Consider the following 23,115-nt stretch of genomic DNA (forward strand, 5'->3'; position numbering starts at 1 on the left):
CCCTCGGTAAAAATTCCGACCCACCCAGCGAAATTTGCATTTATATGAAAGCCCAATAAGAAATTGCTATAAATTTCGTTACAAGTCGTTTGAAACGAAACTAAGCAAGACAGAAAATTCTTCTTCATATAAATTCAAATTTCGCAGGGTAGGTCGACATTTTTACCCACCTTTTAATATAGGCGTGTAAACCTCGAAGCCCCTGCCTGGCGCGTAGTCAAAAGCGCTAACCCACTTCTTGCCGGAACTCCGGAAAAATTAGCTCCGTGGTTACCGTGGTAACCAACCATAGATAAGATTACGGCTAATTTTTATAAGGGTAGGTACACTTGTTCGAATTTCAATCGTCCGAACGGTGGAACAAATGTTCGAATTTCATTCGTCCGAACCGCCGAAATAACAAATGTTTCAATTGTTCGAATTGGACAACTTGTTTGTTTCATTCGTCCGAATCGGTAGCATCACTTGTCCGAATTCGGTCGCTAAATTAGTATTTCGTATTGCTGTTTTTTTTTGGTCCGGATTTTTTTAAGTGCAAGAATTAAAAATATAAAACTACATTGTAAATATCGTTGTTTGTTAGTAAGTGGGAATTGCTTTGAATGTTGTTAGGTTAGGTTAGGTTAGGTTAACGTCTATGTTACTATTTTATTATATTAACAATATTTAAAAAAACAACCAATTCCTAATGATCGAAAAAACGGACAAACGATTATTCGAACAAATGAAATTCGCCAGTAAAGTTAACATAAATTGAACGACTAAATCAACAAAAGTTGTGATAAATTTTTCGTGCAAATGAAATACGTTTTCGGACATACGATCCTGTTTTCTGGCATTCGGACCAATGATCATTCGGAAATTTGTACCACCGTTCGGACGAATGAAATTCGAACAAATGTACCCAAATCTTTGATATATATAATCATGGCCAAATTTAAAAATCGGCCTGAAAGGTCAGGGAATTTTAAAGGGCAACGCAAGTGACCATGCAGGGGGTAAATTATCTTATAGATAAAAAGAACGACTGCGCATGCGCTATCTGCCATAGCCTTTCCCTCTGTAAAAAAAGCAGAACCATATTTGCCGAATTTATTTTGTATAAATGCGCCTCTCGCGGTTTTTACGCAAAATCCATGCATTCTTTAGTCGCGAAAATGGCCGACGAAAGTGAAGTCTCCGTGCTTACCGACAAATCGGATCCTAAACTTCTACAAAATAAATGTAATAAAAAAAGATAAATATTCTGTCGGGGTATAATGTTAGGGAAATTGTTAAGGGAGACGGGATATAGGAGTGTGTGTGGTGTTGAATTTTCTTAATCCAATGTGAGGCTATATAGCGGCAGAGATTTACCGCGTCCAAGGCCTAATGTTTCAACTTCCATTATTAAAAATATTCAATTCACAAATAATTTTATTCCAAGACATTGTTAAATCGAAAATATCAAAGTCCAACTCTCGGAAACTAACCCAGTTCTTTTCTCCATAATAAATAAATTAAGCTAGGCCTAAATTAATGGGTTCGTTGATTGCGAGCTAACTCAGCGAAGAAAATCGAAAAATTCGCGAATGAGAGCAAAATTGCGCCACGTGGCTACACCAAGGTCCAAGGAGAATAAGGCTTTCGCGCTGTATAAAGTCATCCTTGGAAAACCTACTTACGGATGGTTGATGAAAACATAGTTCCCCCCTGCATGACCACTTGCGTTGCCCTTTAACATAGTGTATATACTAATCTCCACCACTCTCCCCCTATTCGGCTTTCCGTTGCTACGCAACTCGTTTTGAAATTTTTAATATTTAGGCTTAGTTTCTCTTTTCGGTGTTATAGTATAGTCAAGGAAAACAGGGAATAGTTATAGAATTTTAATCTGAAATTTTTGTGGTAACCCTGTTACAAAACCGTCAATCGGAATTCTAATCTAGGGTACGAAGTCGTATATCATCTTTGGTTAGTTTCTTAAATGTACCATGGATTAAACAGAGAATTTGAAAATAGGTTCAAAAGTCAGAGAATTTGAAAATAGGTTCAAAAGTCAGAGAATTTGAAAATAGGTTCAAAAGTCAGAGAATTTGAAAATAGGTTCAAAAGTCTGGGAATTTGAAAATAGGTTCAAAAGTCTGGGAATTTGAAAATAGGTTCAAAAGTCTGGGAATTTGAAAATAGGTTCAAAAGTCTGGAAATTTGAAAATAGGTTCAAAAGTCTGGGAATTTGAAAATAGGTTCAAAAGTCTGGGAATTTGAAAATAGGTTCAAAAGTCTGGGAATTTGAAAATAGGTTCAAAAGTCTGGGAATTTGAAAATAGGTTCAAAAGTCTGGGAATTTGAAAATAGGTTCAAAAGTCTGGGAATTTGAAAATAGGTTCAAAAGTCTGGGAATTTGAAAATAGGTTCAAAAGTCAGAGAATTTTTAGAACTAGTATTAGTATAAAAGTCAGGAAATTTAATTTATTTAAAATGGGAAATCTTTGCTATACAATAAGACCGGAAACCTGTATAAGTGAGGGAATTTGATTCTGAAAAAAGCTGTGTCCAAACGCCGGTCTTTTATTTAGCCACGCCGCGTGGCACCGAATAGTGCAGACTTAATAAATATTTATTGGTGACGGCTTCACACATTATTCGAGTATTACCGCTACTCGGGAAACGTTGAAAAAATCCGTGTACACTCTAAATAAAAATGATTTTACAAATCTGGAAAATAACTTGAAAATTCCCAAAATATCTGGGCGAAAATCATTTCCAAAATATACAAATCAACCCATTAAGGGGGAAGACTACAGTGGCCGTTGTCTACTTTCGCGCTATTTCAAGCTGAACTGTTTTAATCTTGTATTTTAACTCATAAAATTAATATTTAAGTGTAGTGACTAAAATAATTTTTACAATTTTAAATTTAAAAGTAATTAAGTTATTACGTTTTAATTCGGACCAACGGAGCTAAACAAGTTGGGCAAGGGCCCAAACTACCCTTTAGTTAGGACCTTATATCTCGTTAACTATAAATATTATAATTATCCAAATTATTTTAAGCACTAGAGGAAGGTTTAGTTTAATAAGAAAAATGTAATTAAATTATGTAATTGTTAAAACAAAAACTTTCTGCTTGAACGAAAAAGAGGCTTTTACTGTATTCTTCCCCCTTAAAAAACTGAAATCAGCACGAAAATCGTGCTCTGAGAAAACCTCAAAATTAGTTAATAATTTCGGAAATTATTTTAAGAATCCCGTACCCAAAATTTGCTAGTGTCTATGAACGCTTAAGTGTCAGAGTTAGGTGGCAGTCAATGTGATCGTTACCAAGGAAACGAAAGAGGGCAAACATTTACTCCCGGACACGTTAACTCTATCCATGGAGAGAAGGGACCAGTCAACTCTAAATGGATAGTGTGTCCTGCCAATTCCATCACTCACGGATAGCGAAAACCCTTTTGGCTTTCAGTCGCGACGTCTAGTGGTCATCCATCGAACTAGTTCAAGGACTCCCGGCTCTTGATAGGTCTAAAGTAACTTTAGAATCCTTGTTCCGATACCAAACTGTCGACGGTTGTCTGTAGAGGTTTCAACGGTGTACAGTTTCCGATTTAGATAACATAATATTTGGTATTTTATTTTGGGACCAGTAACGTCACTTACAAGGAGACGACCCAGGTTATTTTGACTGATTTTGTTTAAATTCGGGTGATAAATAGACCTTTATGTAACTGGTAATTTCCCAAAAGGAAAAGTGTCGTCGGGCTTTAGTTTTGACATGGCAACCAAAAATGTGTTTGATAACTTAAAACCTACTTTACATTGAAATCGCAGATGTTAATGGTCCCCCTTTTAAAAATTTTAAAATATTAAAAACATTAATTACATAAAATTTATCCAAATTAACCTGAATTTACCCAATTAACATTTTTTTATATTTAATAAAATTTAAAGGCGGGGGGCACTAATTTTAAAATATTATGAAAAGGGATAATATAGCTAAACCCTAAACAAATTTGAAGAAATTTAAAAACTTACTAATAGCTCGTACCGATAAGTCTTCGAGCAAACGAAAAGACGCGAAACTCGGACCAATAGATCTTCGAGTGAAAAACTAAATTAAATTAAATTAAATACCCAGAAATTCCAACGGTAGACTGGTTTCGTCATATTTGGGACTCGTCAGTACCGTGCGGAAAATCTGGCTCGCGACTATTACACCGAAAAGAGAAACTAAGCCTAAATATTAAAAATTTCAAAACGAGTTGCGTAGCAACGGAAAGCCGAATAGGGGGAGAGAGTGGTGGAGATTAGTATATACACAATGTTAAGTTGAAATTCCCTGACCTTTCAGGCCAATTTTTAAATTTGGCCGTTATTATATATATATTAAATATTTGGGTACATTGGTTCGAATTTCATTCGTCCGAGTGCCGGAAAACAGGATCGTATGTCCGAAAACGTATTTCATTTGCCCGACAAATTTATCACAACTTTTGTTGGTGATTTAGTCGTTCAATTTATGTTAACTTTACTGGCGAATTTCATTTGTTCGAATAATCGTTTGTCCGTTTTTTTGAACATTAGGAATTGGTTGTTTTTTTAAAAATATTGTTAATATAAGAAAATAGTAACATTAACGTGAACCTAACCTAACCAAAAATATCCACAACTTTCAACGCAATTCCCACTTACTAACAAACAACGATATTTACCATGTAGTTTTTTGTTTTTAATTCTTGCACTAAAAAAAATTCGGACCAAAAAAAACAGCAATACAGAAATACTAATTTAGCGACAGAATTCGGACAAGTGATGCTACCGATTCGGACGAATGAAACAAACAAGTTGTCCAATTCAAACAATTGAAACATTTGTTATTTCGGCGGTTCGGACGAATGAAATTCGAACATTTGTTCCACCGTTCGGACGATTGAAATTGGAACAAATGTACCTACTCCAAAAAATAATTGTTAACAAAATTGTACATTGGTTAAATTCAGGTTAATTGGCGAAAAAATAAGCAAATTAGTTAAATTAGGTAAATACAAGTAAATTTGGCTTACATTATTTAAAATAGGTAAAAATTGGTACAAAAAATATGTAAATTAGGTAAATGCAAGTAAAATTGAGAAAATTTTGGTTATGGAAGTAAAATTGGTAAATTCCATTAAATAAGAAAAATTTGGGTAAATTCAAGGAAAGTTTACCCAAATTTAGCCAATTTAATGGCATTTACCAATTGTTCTTCCATAACCAAAATTTTGTTAATTTACTTGCATTTACCTTATTTACACATTTTACTAATAATTACCGAAATGTTCATGCTTTTACCCATTTTTACGCATTTTAAATAATATTACCCTAATTTAATTTTCTTAATTTTTCCCAAATTTACACGCATTTATCGAAATTAACCCGAATTTACGCAATGTACATTTATTTTAATAAAATTTATTTTTTTAATATTTTTAAATTTTTCAAAGGGTGATTGACCATTTAAATATGAGATTTCTCCATGTTAATTTGCATAGGGGAAAATAGGTTGTAAGTAATCAAAAATATTTTTTGTTGCCATGGCTAAACTTTTGGGAAATTTCAAGTTACATAAAGGTCTACTTATATCCAGAATTTAAACAAAATATAACGTTTCTTAGTTAAAATATAAACTGAAAAATCTAAATTTATACTCAAATATAAGTTGGAAATAATTTAATAGTAAAATATAAACTTAAAAATTGTCTAATTTTGTACATAAAAATGTTAGGAAAAATGTCTAAAAAAGGTTATGGAAAACGGGGAAAAGTCAGAGAATTTGAACCGAGAAATATTGTAATCAAAAGAGTCGAAATAAATTAATGTATAATCTTCATGGTAACCATTAGTTTGGGTTTATTTAATTTTGGTTCATACCCACAATTTCGTTGAGATATTTCATTTTTGAGTAAGAAAATGTTGATTATGACACTACAAATATTACTCCCTAAAAGCAATGATAAACCTTGTAACAAGAACTAAACTAGTGCTATATTATGCAGTGTTTCATAGCTAGAATACTCTGAAAGTGGTTATTTTCAACATTAGCAGGTTTGACACTTTTTGATTTTTTTTTTATAAAAATCAAATCAATCGATTTGGTTTTATTTAATTTTTTTGATTTTACTAAATTTAAGGATTTTTATACAATTTATCTTTTCCTATATAATTATAGGTATTTTACTTTTATCAGTTGGCTAATCTTGAATTAAAAGAAATCTTATTTGAATTTATTTATTTATTTATATGTACTTTTAAGAATTTTTTTTACCATTTTTTTATGCCTCCATTGAAATACATTGTGTGATTTAAATCAATTGTTGGAAATATCACTTGATTTTAATCATGAATAAAATTTTGATTAAAATCTGGATTTTATTCATGATTTTAAATCTGGATTTTATTCATGATTTTAAATCTGGATTTTATTCATGATTTTAAATCTGGATTTTATTCATGATTTTAAATCTGGATTTTATTCATGATTTTAAATCTGGGATTTTATTCATGATTTTAAATCTGGGATTTTATTCATGATTTTAAATCTGGGATTTTATTCATGATTTTAAATCTGGGATTTTATTCATGATTTTAAATCTGGGATTTTATTCATGATTTTAAATCTGGGATTTTATTCATGATTTTAAATCTGGGATTTTATTCATGATTTTAAATCTGGGATTTTATTCATGATTTTAAATCTGGGATTTTATTCATGATTTTAAATCTGGGATTTTATTCATGATTTTAAATCTGGGATTTTATTCATGATTTTAAATCTGGGATTTTATTCATGATTTTAAATCTGGGATTTTATTCATGATTTTAAATCTGGGATTTTATTCATGATTTTAAATCTGGGATTTTATTCATGATTTTAAATCTGGGATTTTATTCATGATTTTAAATCTGGGATTTTATTCATGATTTTAAATCTGGGATTTTATTCATGATTTTAAATCTGGGATTTTATTCATGATTTTAAATCTGGGATTTTATTCATGATTTTAAATCTGGGATTTTATTCATGATTTTAAATCTGGGATTTTATTCATGATTTTAAATCTGGGATTTTATTCATGATTTTAAATCTGGGATTTTATTCATGATTTTAAATCTGGGATTTTATTCATGATTTTAAATCTGGGATTTTATTCATGATTTTAAATCTGGGATTTTATTCATGATTTTAAATCTGGGATTTTAATCAACATTGATTTAAATCGGCTAACCCTGAACATAAGTAATATTCTTTTATGATCTGATAAATATGGTCCCAGCGTGTGACAAGAAAGTTATCGTACAAGAAGTTTATCTAGAAAAATTTCTGTAGGGTAAAACCAAACTAAATAAAATACGCAAACGTTTTTAAACCGTGTAAAATATCTTTGGACTTGAAATAAAAAGATTTGCAGTTTTGTCAAGAATAACTAAAGGCTTATTTTTATCTATACTTTAAGATTCGATGTAAAGCTTTTTCTTCATTCTATACTCCCTCTATCAGCGAAACAGAAACGAGCCAAAGGAAAAGATAGTTTAGAAAAATCGACATCATACCCATATATAAGAAATGTCAAAGTACTCTTCTTAACTTTTTCGCTTTAGAACGTCTGTATTTTGTTAGATAACGTTACGTTCGATGTTTTATATTTTCGACGCAGTCGTTATTTTGAAATTTATTGAATGCTTGTAACTTATACAGAGCGAATTTAAGGAACACGGAATCGTTGAAATTTCGCTAGTCTCCAGAAATTCTGAAATACGGTCCTATAAAATCCTATAATTCAATTTTTTTATCCTATCTTTCCTATATTTTTAACATATTCGGTTAAAACGCCACGGATAAAATTTTAAAGACTTACCAACAAGAAAACTCGGAACAACTCCTTCCGCGTAGAGTTTGCAAGTTCTCTTCCCACTTGTTTAAGGGGTTTTACCCCGAGATCTTAGGTTTCCCCTTCCATAAAAACTTGTTGAGGTTAACGGTGTAACACTTTTAAATATTATGGTAAAGAAATGGTGATTTTAAAAGTTTTTGGCGACACCATACGTCGTGGTGTCATTATAAGTTCAGGGAGAGTAAAATACGTTACAACGGTAATAGTAAGTGTAGGGAGCTGTTGGCTTGAACGCGTGGCATGCAGAGCTTGTCACCACCCTCCTACGCATTGTAACCCGGCCACCTGAATTAATGGCTTCAAAAGTCGCTTGATGACTTAGGCCTAAGTTCGTGCCTTGGGTATTAGCCTAGCTGATTATTATTATTATTATTATTATTATTATTATTAAATATATTAAATATATTTTTTCTCGTAAAACAATAATCCTCGTGAAAATTGAAATCATGAAAGTGCAGATTTGAAAATATTTCAGATTTTATTTTCTGATCTGTCTTACTTGCATATATTATAACCATACAGAACGCCTTAAAATTGGTAATTTAGTCCTATAATTAACCTATAATTTTGAAATTTTTATCCTATAATTCCTAAACATTTTATAACACTATTGACTGCTTATTACTATGTACGGAAGCAGGAATCCCTACCTCTACTTGGAATGCTTATCCTGGCGTATCGCGTATGGTAAGATCACTCTGACGGCTTTGGCCCCGCCTACGAGATAAAAAATCCCCTCTGCGCGCGCTCCCCTCTCACGTTGATGTTGGTTAAGTTAACATAGTGACGTCAACAAAACCGTCAGCCACATCGAGACGAAAATCTGCCGCGATAAGCATTCCAAGTAGAGGTATGGATCCCTGACGGAAGGAGGTGGAGCTAAGTAAAATTAGGCCTGAATTTTTTTTCATAGTTTTGTGGACCCTTTAAACTGCCCTAAATAATATTTCTTTACAAAATATGACGTTTTGAATAAGAAAGATAATGTTATTCTTATTTTGATCATTTTATTTTATAAAATAAAATTAATAAAAAGTAAAAAATAAAATATGTTGCTCTTACGTCACAAGACAGCTTTGTTTGTATGATTTTTCCAGGTGCATGAGCATCCAATGTTTTAAGATAACCCCAATAAAAACTATGTGGTAAACACTAACCTAGTGTAACTTAATCGATTTGGGTACATTTGTTCGAATTTCATTCGTCCGAACGGTGGTACCAATGTCCGAATGCCGGAAAACAGAATAGTATGTCCGAAAACGTATTTCATTTGCCCGAAACATTTATCACAACTTTTGTTCGTGATTTAGTCGTTCAATTTATGTTAACTTTACTGGTGAATTTCATTTGATCGAATAATCGTTTGTCCGTTTTTTTCGAACATTAGGAATGGGTTGTTTTTTTTTTAAATATTGTTAATATAAGAAAATAGTAACATTAACGTGAACCTAACCTATCCTATAACCTAAAATATCCACAACATTCAACGCAATTCCCACTTACTAACAAACAACGATATTTACAATGTAGTTTTAGGTTTTTAATTCTTGCACTAAAAAAAAATCCGGACCAAAAAAGCAGCAATAAGAAATACTAATTTAGCGACAGAATTCGGACAAGTGATGCTACCGATTCGGACGAATGAAACAAACAAGTTGTCCAATTCGAACAATTGAAACATTCGTTATTTCGGACGAATGAAATTCGAACATTTGTTCCACCGTTCGGACGATTGAAATTCTACCCCACTTAATCAATTTATTCACGAAGAACTATAGTCACTAATTTCATGATTGGAATCTAAATTGGTTCTTTATTATTAGATATAATAAAAGTAGTAACGGCATTCTTGTGTTGGTTGCACGAAAAGTCAATAGTAATAAATTCGAACGAATGAGGACTTGTTTTGAAGCCCTGGAAGTTCTATTTCCAAAAATGCCAACGTGTTCTGCGGGTGGCCTACCACCAGGGTATTTATTTGGAAGGAAAGTAAATTTAAAGAGTGACAAGCAGAAGAAAACCTAGGCCTTTAACCGATTTTGATGAAATTTGCCGTACTTGCGTCGGTACTTGCTATAAAATTTTTCCTCTTTCTAATGAATCACTAATTATCCATAGCTAAAACTTCGTATAACCAACACTTTAATAGTTTATTTTATAAAATAAAAAGTGGTCTTGCTCAACTTGTTAAAATGTTGCTCTTACGTCACAAGACACGGCTTTATTAGTATATTCTTCGCACGAGCGATTTGCACGCGCGCTAGTAAACCCATTATTCCTCTGACGACTGCAGTAAAATTAAGAGACTGTGACGTAATTTTTTTTTATAGAAAGACTTATTAGGAACAATATTAAAACGATCATTAATTTTCAAACTAAAACTCTTTATATATTTTTTAACTGAATGGTTACAATTTGCGCTACTCCCCGCCAGATGTCGCTCCCAAACGGATCGTAACATTCTCCTAGCATAAAATGTATCCTTATTCTTTACGATTTTAGCCGATTTTAAAGCGCAAATTTAATGGGCACCATCTTTTCTTTTCATAGAAATACACGAGAGACGCTAAATCCCATGTTAATAAAAATTCACGGTCTCTTTTGGGAACCCTTGATAATATAAATGCAAAGAAGGCGAAACTATACCGCCCTCTTTCGGTGGAAGATGGCAGAAAAAATAATCCTCTGAAAAATAGAGGGCGCTCTTTCTTTCGCCGCGGCGTATAGAATAGGAGCATCCTGTAGGAATGGATGGGGTTGAAAGGAGAGCATCTTCTCCACGCCTCGCGGGCATCGCCCTCCTTTTGTTTTCCTATCGATCATTCCCGCCAGGGGGCGCCTCGTCTCGTTCTCTGCCTCCCCCCACTCCCCCCCCTGCCTCTCGCTGGAGGGATAGTCGCCGGGGAACTTCGTGTTCGATATTAAAGCGGGGTATAGGGGTAACTCCGGTAGTGAGACTAGTAGCTGCCACTTTTCCGGAACGCCACCTAGTGGTCGACGCTTTAAATGGTGGTTTTCCTAATGTAATGTGCACTCTATTCAATTGAATATTTATGGTTTTAGCATGTTGAATAAAGTTTATTATAAATGGAATGTTATGCCGATCATTAGTTTAAATTTAGTACGACTTACATTTTGGTATTTCCTTAGGAAATTTTAAAGAAAATTACTTTTAATGTAATTGGAAAAAATTATGGTTCATTTATTAAATTGATTTTTAAAATTTTATTTATTTAATTTGATTTTTAAAATTTTATTTATTTTTAAAATTTTATTTATTTAATTTAATTTTTTTTTAATTTTATTTATTTAATTTTTAAATTTTATGTATAGTTTATTAATTAATTTTTTTAATTTTATTTATTTAATTTAATTTTTTTTTAATTTTATTTATTTAATTTTTAAATTTTATGTATAGTTTATTAATTTATTTTTTAAATTTTAAATATTTTTTATTAATTTCATTTTTAAATATATTTTATTAATTTCATTTTTAAATATATTTTATTAATTTCATTTTTAAATATATTTTATTAATTTCATTTTTAAATATATTTTATTAATTTCATTTTTAAATATATTTTATTAATTTCATTTTTAAATATATTTTATTAATTTCATTTTTAAATATATTTTATTAATTTCATTTTTAAATATATTTTATTAATTTCATTTTTAAATATATTTTATTAATTTCATTTTTAAATATATTTTATTAATTTCATTTTTAAATATATTTTATTAATTTCATTTTTAAATATATTTTATTAATTTCATTTTTAAATATATTTTATTAATTTCATTTTTAAATATATTTTATTAATTTCATTTTTAAATATATTTTATTAATTTCATTTTTAAATATATTTTATTAATTTCATTTTTAAATATATTTTATTAATTTCATTTTTAAATATATTTTATTTATTTCATTTTTAAATATATTTTATTTATTTCATTTTTAAATATATTTTATTAATTTCATTTTTAAATATATTTTATTAATTTCATTTTTAAATATATTTTATTAATTTCATTTTTAAATATATTTTATTAATTTCATTTTTAAATATATTTTATTAATTTCATTTTTAAATATATTTTATTAATTTCATTTTTAAATATATTTTATTAATTTCATTTTTAAATATATTTTATTAATTTCATTTTTAAATATATTTTATTAATTTCATTTTCTAAATTTTAACTAAATTTATATATTGGTATGGAATCTATTGATATGTTGAATTATTAATTTTGAGTACAAAAACAAATATAGTATTGATTTTACCACTTTTTAATAACTATAATCCCTTAGCAATCACTCTGTATATTAATTTATAAAGCCACGTAACCCTGTACAGTTATTTTATTGCGGTCAATAAAACGGGCCCAAAAGTTTTATTTCAATCCCACTGCAATAAATGCTACGCCACGCGTAACCAATTCCCGTTTCGTACGTAGTGACCGATAACGCTGTATTGCTTGCTATATTTCTTATAGACAGTCGTCACTCTACTAAGAGAACTCGTAGCTTCGTATAGCATTGACATTTCGGGATGAAACGTGCGATTCTGTTTGCCGTTTTCATTCCCATTATTAGCTCGTTTAATCAAGTTTTTTCTACCATACACGGAACGCCATAGAGATTACGACTTCCTAACGTATTAAACCCCGCTTTCAAGTTAGTATTCATTCCCTCGTAGGATTCAACGTTAATTTACGACGTTACCCGATAGTATTTATAAGAATTGTCGACGCCTTTCGCTTCCATTGTCTGGACGCTGTGGTACAGGCGTATAGCGCTCGGTCTTAGCTAGGTTTTTCGTACGGTGCCCCCTAGTGGCAGCCAAATGAAATATGTTGGTTTCTTTATTATTAGTCAATTTAGCGGTGACAGGCTCCCCGGGTTCTGTCATTTCGGGTTATATGGAGTTGATTTAGCCGCGGAACGACACTTGGCCGATCGAGGGTGGAACCCCTGGAAGGTACCTTCTCCCTGAACACCACACTGACGCCATCTGCATATTAATTTTATTTTATTGCATTATATCAGCGTAAGTAACGTAATGAATCATAAGTATGACCCTGAGCGAGCTCTGCTAATTTCTTCGTTTATATATCACCATAAGTAACGTAATGAAATAAGTATGACACGGTACGATTTCGGTTAATTTCTTTTATTACACATCAGCGTAAGTAACGTAATGAACCATAAGTATGACCCTGAGGGAGCTCTGTTAATTTCTTCGTTTATATATCACCATAAGTAACGTGATAAAATAAGTATGACACGGTACGATTTCGGTTAAGTTATTTTATTACACATCAGCCTAAGTAACGTAATGAACCATAAGTATGACCCTGAACGAGCTCGGTTAATTAATTCATTTATATATATATATATCACCATAAGTAACGTAATGATATAAGTATGACACGGTACGATTTCGGTTATTTTCTTTTATTACACATCAGCGTAAGTAACGTAATGAACCATAAGTATGACCCTGAACGAGCTCGGTTAATTTCTTTACTTATATATCACCATAAGTAACGTAATGAAATAAGTATGACACGGTACGATTTCGATTAATTTCTCTTATTACACATCAGCGTAAGTAACGTAATAAAACATAAGTATGACACGGTATTATTTCGGTTAATATCTTTTATTACACATCAGCGTAAGTAACGTAATAATAAGAATGACCCTCAACGAGTACGGTTAATTTCTTTACTTATATATCACCATAAGTAACGTAATAAAAATAAGTATGACACTGTACGATTTTGGTTAATTTTTAGTATTATAAATAACTTGATGAAATATAAGTATGACTCTGAACGATTGCGGTTAATATCTTTTATTATATATAAGCATAAGTAAAATAATAATATAAGTGTGACACGGACAGATTGCCGTTAATTTATTCAGTTATTATATCGGCATAAGTAACATAAATAAGAAGTATGACACTGAACGATTTCGGTTAATATATTTTTATATATAAGCATAAGTAAAATAATAAGGTAAGTGTGACACTGACAAATTTCTGTTTATATCTTTTATTATATATCAGCATAAGTAAAATAACAATATAAGTGTGACACTGACAAATTTCTGTTTATATCTTTTATTATATATCAGCATAAGTAAAATAACAATATAAGTGTGACACTGACAAATTTCTGTTTATTTCCGGTTAATAACTTGATATCTTTTATTATATACCAGTATACACTCTTTTTCGCGGTCTTTTCGACCCCTCTTTTTGGCCGCCCGCTAGTCGGCCATTACCTGGAACCACCGGTTTGGGGGTCTAAGCTCGGGGTCTTTGGTCCCAGGATATGCTTAAGGGGGGTAAACTCAACATGAACGCGCCCAGCAAAATTCCCAAAAAAAGAGTGTATAAGTAAAATAATAAATAAGTGTGACACTGATAAATATCGATTAATATCTTGCATTACATATCAGCATAATTAAAATAAGTATGACACTGCCAGGCTAGCGTGATTTCTGTAAATACGATTGAAAACCTGTTTAGGTCTCAAATTCAAAAATAGCTACCTTCCGAAACGAAAAGATGGTTTAATAGACAATTCAATGCTACAATTCAATATTTTTTTTTATCTTTCCGAACCAAAATTTAATTTTACAGTTGAGATATATAATTTAGGTTTAAGTCTACTAAATAGAGTTGTCTAACTATAATACTCAGGGTTGCCACACTTCAGGGAAAAGTCAGGGAATTTAAAAATAGGCCTAAAAAGTCGGGGAATTAAATTTAATCGACACTTTTAAGGTAATTTTACTCTAAATCTATGGCAAATTCTGTTATTATTATTTAATCTAATTTTGGCCTTAAAAAGTCAGGGAAAAAAACTGAAAATGGTCAGGGAAAACAGGGAATTTTAATCTGAGAATATTGTGGTAACCCTGATACTCTATAATGGCTCTCTGACGACGTTATCATTTCAATATTTTTAATTTTAGCTTCCTTTGCCATTTTAAAGATGGCACCACGCTCTCCAGTAAAGTCCCTTTTTTCGAATGATCGGATAGATTCGTGGCCATTTCTAATAACAGGGGCGTTTTCATAATACAGGTTCCAATAATCGAGCCTTTACTTTCTTTAAATTTGTTGAAATAGAGTTTTTGATGTATTTGTTTAATCGAAATTGTGAAACCTGAAACTAGAAAACAAATTGTTATCATGGCAGTAATTTTGGTAAATTAAATAATCAACTAGGCTAATGCCCAAGTCACCAAGCGACTTTTAAAGCGATTAATTCAGGTTTCAATTTAATTTTATAAATTATTTGACAATTAAAATGTTATTTAAAACTATGATTGTATTAATTAAGGTTATTATTATTTTTATTATAATTTGGTAGTATATAATATTATGATTTAATATATAATTTTTTACTTAGTTGTATATTAAATTTTGTTTGCCCCAAACAAATTTAAACCACACTCCACTAGGTGTCGTGTCGAACGCTTAGCCCGTTGTTAACCTTCTCCCTCCCATAAACCACGCCCTCTCCTTTCAAAATGACACCTATGCTTCTCCATCTGCCAGAAAAGAGTGAAAACTAAATCATTAGCTTTAGCAACGCTCTCAGTAACTCCGCTAAGTTGGCCCGCTGGTAATGTGTAGGCTGGTTTGGGGCGGCACCCGAAAATTATAGCAGACGGCAGTACAATCCAAAATGGCGCAGAACGCGGAATTTAAAGCGGCCTCGGTCTTCCACTAAGCCTAGGCTTCTTCGGCGAAAACACTCTTGAGCCTCCCCCTCGCCTCCATCAATGAAGAGAGGGAGAGAGAGAGAGAGAGAGAGAGAGAATTTAGCGCGCCGCCACCGCCCATGGCGCCATCTCAAGTCCAATTCGGGAACTTTAAATGTCGGGGTGCTAGCTTTGTAATGTGTGTTGGTAGTGCAGTGTGTGGGAAATGGAACCATCCGCGTGTCTTTCAGACATATTGACTTTTTTTTCGATTAGAAACATTCTTCTCTTTCTGCACGAAATTTTGCTCGTTTTTAGGGTTGTATAAGTGACACTCTGAAAGCATCATTTATTTCGGCACTAAATGACGTCATTTTGTCTTGGTTTTTTTTAATGTGATTTACAAAATGTTTTCGTTCATTATATTTATGTCTTTGTTTCGCGGTGGAATATTTTATTTTGAAGGTTTACGGTTTGTTATTTAGCATAATTTTGCAGGGCTTTAAAAGTATGATTCGGGGTGTGTGATGAATAATGTAGGATTTTGAAATTATGATTAGGGTTTTATTATGCATAATGTGTCAATCATTTAAAATTATGATTATAATTTATTATTGCACATAATGTTGCTGGGTTTTGAAAGAATGATTAGGGTTTTATTATGCATAATGTGTCAATCATTTAAAATTATGATTATAATTTGTTATTGCACATAATGTTGCTAGGTTTTTGAAAGAATGATTAGGGTTTTATTATGCATAATGTGTCAATCATTTAAAATTATGATTATAATTTGTTATTGCACATAATGTTGCTGGGTTTTGAAAGAATGATTAGGGTTTTATTATGCATAATGTGTCAATCATTTAAAATTATGATTATAATTTGTTATTGCAAATAATGTTGCTGGGTTTTTGAAAGAATGATTAGGGTTTTATTATGCACAATGTGGAAATCATTTAAAATTATGATAATAATTGGTTATTACACGTAATGTTGCGGAGTTTTTGAAAGAATGATTAGGGTTGGCTATTACGCGTAGTGATGCGGGGTTTTGAAAGTTGGATTTAGGGTTTGTTATGTATTATGTGGCTATTTTTTGACAATAAGATTCATGGTTTGTTTTTAAGTGTAAGGTTCCAAGAATTGGAAATTATGTTTTAGTGTTCGATATTCCGTAAAGTATTGTAGGGTTTTAAAAGTTGATTACGGTTTGTTATTTTGTGAATACAAATAATTTGGCAGGGTTTTGAAATTGATTATTCTTTTTTATTACTCATAATATTGCTAGGTTTGAAAATGTGACTACGGTTTTTATTACGCGTAATGTTGCAGTATTTGAAATAAGGATTTAGAGTTTGCTATGGCGTATAATGGTGCATGGTTTTGCAATTATGATTAGGGTTGGTTATTAAGTTTAAATATTTACTGGGTTTGAAATTGTGATTAGAGTTGCAGTATTTCAAATAAGGATTTAGTTTGCTATTGTGCAAAATGTTGCTAAGCTTGAAATTATTATTAAAAGTATTTGTGTAGGCTCAGAGATACAGAATAAACAAAGAAGTCCAATCCAATTAAATGTCACTTCCTATAGATTTTATAGTAAGACTTTATATAAATTATTGACGTTACCATTTGGGTAGATATTTTACATAACTTAAAATATTATTTTAAAGTAGGTTTGATTTTATTAATAAAGTAAAACAATGATAATACGAGTTTTAATTTTCGGCAGAATATGCCTTCGAGGTGGTTAATTAAAACTAATAACTTAAAGAATTTAAAAATTTAAATCATTAGTCTTAATTTTGTAACCCATTCGAATGCAAGTACTACGTTTTTTCTTATTAAAATTAACTTCTATATAACCATTAAATTAAATGGTTAAAATTAAATAAAAAAATTGAAACATATATTACTTTTTAATGGTTATTATACTAAACTAGATTAGAGGTTAAGTTTTACTTTTGGATTCGATAACGCCGATAAATTTAAATTTGAGAATAATACTAGGCTAATCATGGAGTGAAAACCTTTTTTATTTCGGAAAAATACGGAAAATTTGTCAAAAAAAACCTCTGTAATTTTCCGCAAACTTTTCCGACTTACAACGCTACAAAAGAAAATTAATTAACCCCCGAAAATACAAATATTTAGCACTGTACGTGCTCCAAAGGTTAACATACTTTGCAAAAAAGCAGGTAATTAACCCAAAAAAGATAAAAATTTCCTATACATGGTATTGATTTCTTTGTGATGGATTTCTCCAATTACGGCCGTCAATAAAATAATCATTTCCTAATTTATTAGCGGAAAGGGAAGTTAAAATTTAACACGATATTGGCCCCATTAGAGTATGATTTCATCATCCAAATACAATTGTCCGCATTATCTACAACCCACGCTGCCCGCCGCCTGTGTGTCATTATATCGTATATATGTGGCGCCTAAGTAAGATCAAGTGACTCTAGGGAAACCTTTGAAATTCACGGGGTTTCAGGGGGATAGGTCGAAGTTTTGCCGTTTCTGCTTCTAGCTACTGAATCACTGGGAATACCCCTTTAAAGACTCGAGTACTTGTTCTTTTACGTAATATACAATCTATACTCTTTGTATATTGCGTGTTGTAATTCATTTATCCGTTATTTGATGGACGATATCGCGTTAACCTGGTAGAGATCTTCTCCCTGCACACCGGTGTACTGCGGTTGGAACACTTCTACAGGGGCTAGTAGGTCAAAATTAGACAAATGTTGTTAATGGATTTAATTCGTTGAAAGATTTTTGCTAGTTTGTAATTTATGCATTTAAAGGGGGAAAAAACTTCGTTATTTTTGCATATATAGTTTCAATATACCTAGTGATACTAGGGGTCTAACATGTTTCGAACCGCTTGATAGATCATCATTTAATTCGATTAAAATATATCAAATTTAAATTGAATATCTATTAAACTTAAATATTATCAACGTACGCATTCAAAATTTATTGGTTACCGAGAAGTACTAATTGACTGATTTACATTGGCAATTTAAATTGAAACAGTAGCGCCATCTGTCGGGGACTTATTTTAAAAACAAAATATTTTTATTGGCATGATAAAATATTTTTATTGGCACGATAAAATATTTTTATTGGCGCGATAATAAATAATATATAAATTATTTATAATTAATTAAATAGTTAATTTCAGTTTTTATTAAAGGTTTCAGGAACTAAATTAAGAGTTATATTATAGGTAATTTATCGTGAGATTAAGGAATTGTTTGAGATAAGAGCTTAGGTATGATATAACGGGTGTGGAAAGTATACTAGTACAGTCTCAGCTCGAGTCTCAGTAACAGAAATAATTTCTTAACGTATTGATATTTTTTGTCGCCTACCGTTTCGGGGCAGTGAGACAAAAACGTGAGTTCTATAAGAAGCGGAGCTACGGAATTGATAGTTGGCTACGCAGAGGTGTAGGGGCCGCTTTGAGGACCGGGTTCGCACCCCTCTGGAGGTATACAGGCAAGGGGTGAGCCGATCGAAACCAACTGGCGAGTAGAGTAGCGATAGAACGTAATCAATAAGGGGTCTTCCCCTTCCCAGTCTCGCAGGACGATGGGGGGATCGGTACGTGGGGTAGGCGTTTTTACGTCACACAGTCGCAGTGTTTGACGCAGGACAGATTAAATATGATTTGCACGCGCTTTCTAGCCCCCCTCCCCTCTCCTATTCCCTTCCTACCGAATTATTTTCATACTTTTGGCCTCTTTACGTGCATACACCCGTAGAGGGATAATATTTTATTTCGCAATTTTTTTTGGTTTCGGGTCCCGGGTATGTTATGATTGTCTCCTACAAGGTGACTTTGCAGTACGGGCTACGTTTACGAATGATATTTCGCCTTTAGATATTTAGATTTTGTTGTTTTATTATTAATGCGTGCTCTATTTTTTGGTAGCTGGTAATTTTGTTGCATTTCGTAATTACTTAAATTTAATCTTACTAATTATTATTTTTTATAAAAATTCGCTTTGTAAAATTTACATAAAATTTCATTAAATATTCAGTATCATTTAATATAGTCCTACGAAGAAAATGAAATTCGTTAAAGAAATTATAATAGTCGAAAGTTTCTTAATTTAAATAAGCTGTGTATGTAGGAAAAACCTTAATTCAAATGAAAATTACACAACTAAGGTCATTAATGCTGATTAATTAATAAATTATTCATTAAATTTTTTTATCTGGAATAAATTAGGTTTTAGCACGGTAAATTATTCTTAAGCACGTTAAGAAATACCTTAAATTATGTATAAGAGTTTTTGGAAGATTATTTTTACTGCCATCTAGGTCTAGAAGTAGGAGTCTGATATCCTAATTTATCTCGCTTCTTTTGCTTTGGTTTTACCGATAAAATAACTCGCAACTAGAGGCGCGACGCCGTAAATCGAAAGAGGATCGAATCTTCGATTGCTTTCTACTCCCGCAGGATTGCAGCGCCATCTAGCGAGACGCGAAAGAACCAAAACTTAAAAACAATCGATTTTTAAAATATTTAAATGTGGATATGTCTCAATCGCTTTCAAAAGACTAGCTCAACGTGATAAAATGGTAATATAGTACTTTATAGAATACTAGTGTATTCAATAAGATTTATTTTTTCTTTAGTTTCGCCGCTCGCCACCAGGGTTGGTTATTGATCGACCAAATAATCGATACGGGGTCAAGTGCCTTTTGGCAAGAAAAAATATCTAATCGTTTATGACTGGCCCAAAATAATGTATTTCTCTTCTTCCTCCCCGAAGACATCCGTAAATTAGAATTTAATATTAATTTAAACCGCTTTCGCTGTAATTTGTCTGACGCGAAACTCGCTAGGCCTTTGCTTTATTTTTATAAGCGTGTTTACCTATTTACGCAATAGGGATACTAAGACCGCGTTATTTAGTAAATAAATAAAATAGGCCTACCAAATGCAAATTATTTAAATTAGGCTTAACAAAAATCCAACATAATTAAAATTCATAAATAATAATTAATTTGTTTTATTCAGGTACACACAGAATACAAGAGAAATTACACATGGCATTCGAATTATCAGCCAGTGGATTCAGATATTATTAAAAAACCACCTGAAATTAATGGTAAGCCGCATTTTTTATAAAATATTTTCCGTTTTGTCCGCGACAGATGTCGCTAGTAAGCGCGTTTTTTCTCTCTCTATCGCCGTAAGGGAACGATAAAGAGGTCTATAAACTTATACTACGAGATATAACATTAAAAACGACAAAAGCGTAATGCACAATACGCACGTGCCGCCCCTTTTACACCCGAATATCTCTTTTTTTTTATTTCCTCTCGCGCCCGCCAGGAGGGAGTAGTTAGTTGCGCGCGGCGGTCGCCGGAAGGTTTTTTTTTATTATCGTATTCGTAGCTTACGTTCCCGCCATTTCGCGTTCCAGCTCCCCGCCATTGCTCTAGCGATTCTTCGAGGTTACTTTTCACCTAGCTCCTTTCAAAAAGAACGTGTTCCTCGCATTATTCGTCGACAGTAATAGCCAAGCCCGGGACGCGAGGCTTAACACCGTTAACTAAGCAAAACAAAAGTTTCAAATCCCTGCCATATGTAACGGGTGCTCCGTTGGTAACGCACGCGTTTTCTACACGGTTCGCTAAGCCTTGTCAAATGTCAACAAAAAGTACGGCATGGAGTAAATAAACACCTTTTTTAGACGCGTTTCTGAGGACATTTTTAACGTAAAATTTTAAAGATGATTTTAACGATGTTATCGTGAATTTGCGGGTTTTTTTTACTTAAACGTTACCGCTTTTGTGCCTAAAATCGCCGGTGTGTTTTGACGGCGATAAGACCTCGAGTGACCGACCGGTGGTCAAGAAAAAAAGGGGTGTGTAAATGTATCCTTGGACGAGACGAGGGGTCTGGGGCAGTGCGGCCGTTCCGGGTGAAAGTACGTTCGGACGACGCCGGACTTTACGCGTCGCGTTTGACCACAATATACCTGCTGCCGGACTTGGTGAGTTTTTGAACATTTGCCGCGAATATAAAGATATTTACGTTTAATAGTGTTTCTAAATTGGTTTTGGGAATATTGATTTTATGAATATTACCCAACTTTAGAATATTTATAGAAAAATAATTAATATTTTAATATTGGAAACATGGTTTTAACATTTGTTTGTGAGTGTAATGAGCCCTAATTAAACATTAACTTAAATATATCATGTACAATATTCCAGTTAACATGACCTATTTCTAATTATTACTTTGTACACCGTGAAAAGTTATAGAATTAATAACTAAATTAAAATAAAGGCTTAGATTTCATTATATCAAATCTGAATTGAATGTTTTTCAGTTGAGATTTTGTTGTAGTTGAGATATGGAAATTTTTATTTCAAAATTGTAAAAAATTAAGATTAAGCTTAAAGCTATAACGCAAAACTATTTAAATTGTTCTAAACTACAGTTTATATCGAATTAAATTTGCTGGCCGGGAGTGAACGTAACAAAAAATCTCAGTTTTCGTCCCGAGTCTCATCAAGTCATTTTTACCCATCGTCGTTGCCATAGTTACCCGTAGCGCTCTCCTCGGCCCCCATTGTCCGACTTTTCGTCTCCGAGTCCGGTTAATTTATTCAGTCCGCCGCCCACCTGCAAATCACATCCGCCCACCCACGTCAACCACCACCGCCCACTTCCGCTACTCCACTCCAGTCCACCCCCCCCCCCCCGGCAAATTACCCCGGGAATAAACTCACTTTGGTAAACATTGTTTAAATTCTACAAAAAAACTCTTCAAGCCAATATTTTGGCCCACAATTTTAGTAAAAAAACTTCTTCCACTATTAAAAAAATCGAATTTATAAAGGTATTTAATATTAAATAACAAATTTATATTTAATAAAGGTATTTAATATTATATAACAAATTTATATTTAATAAAGGTATTTAATATTATATAACAAATTTATATTTAATAAAGGTATTTAATATTATATAACAAATTCATATTTAATAAAGGTATTTAATATTATATAACAAATTTATATTTAATAAAGGTATTTAATATTATATAACAAATTTATATTTAATAAAGGTATTTAATATTATATAACAAATTTATATTTAATAAAGGTATTTAATATTATATAACAAATTTATATTTAATAAAGGTATTTAATATTATATAACAAATTTATATTTAATAAAGGTATTTAATATTAAATATCAAATTTATATTTAATAAAGGTGTATAATATTAAATATCAAATTTATATTTATTAAAGGTGTATAATAATAAATATCAATTTTTTTTAAAAAAGGTGTATAATATTAAGTATCAAATTTATTTTTTATAAAAGGTGTATAATATTAAATATCAAATTTATTTTTAAAAAAGGTGTATAATATTAAATATTAAATTTATTTTTAAAAAAGGTGTATAATATTAAATATCAAATTTA

The 23,115-nt window shown here is 31.6% G+C and overlaps 1 protein-coding gene across 10 annotated transcripts in view; it reads left to right on the top strand.

The window, feature by feature from the left end:
* Nucleotides 1–23,115, top strand: part of LOC149961247 (uncharacterized) — a 182,879-nt gene that overhangs the window by 90,691 nt on the left and 69,073 nt on the right. For 9 of the 10 annotated variants that reach the window (XM_090176256.1, XM_090176279.1, XM_090176263.1 and 6 more), the window contains exon 2: nucleotides 20,684–20,774. In XM_090176256.1, coding sequence (XP_090032382.1) covers nucleotides 20,684–20,774 — 91 coding nt within the window. Of the gene's footprint in view, nucleotides 1–20,683; nucleotides 20,775–21,079; nucleotides 21,666–23,115 lie in introns of those variants that run through there. The other variant, XM_090176267.1, reaches the window with a different exon arrangement.

Source organism: Leiobunum rupestre, chromosome 1, assembly GCF_980474605.1.
Source record: "Leiobunum rupestre chromosome 1, qqLeiRupe1.1.hap1, whole genome shotgun sequence".
In the NCBI taxonomy this organism is placed as follows: domain Eukaryota; kingdom Metazoa; phylum Arthropoda; class Arachnida; order Opiliones; family Sclerosomatidae; genus Leiobunum; species Leiobunum rupestre.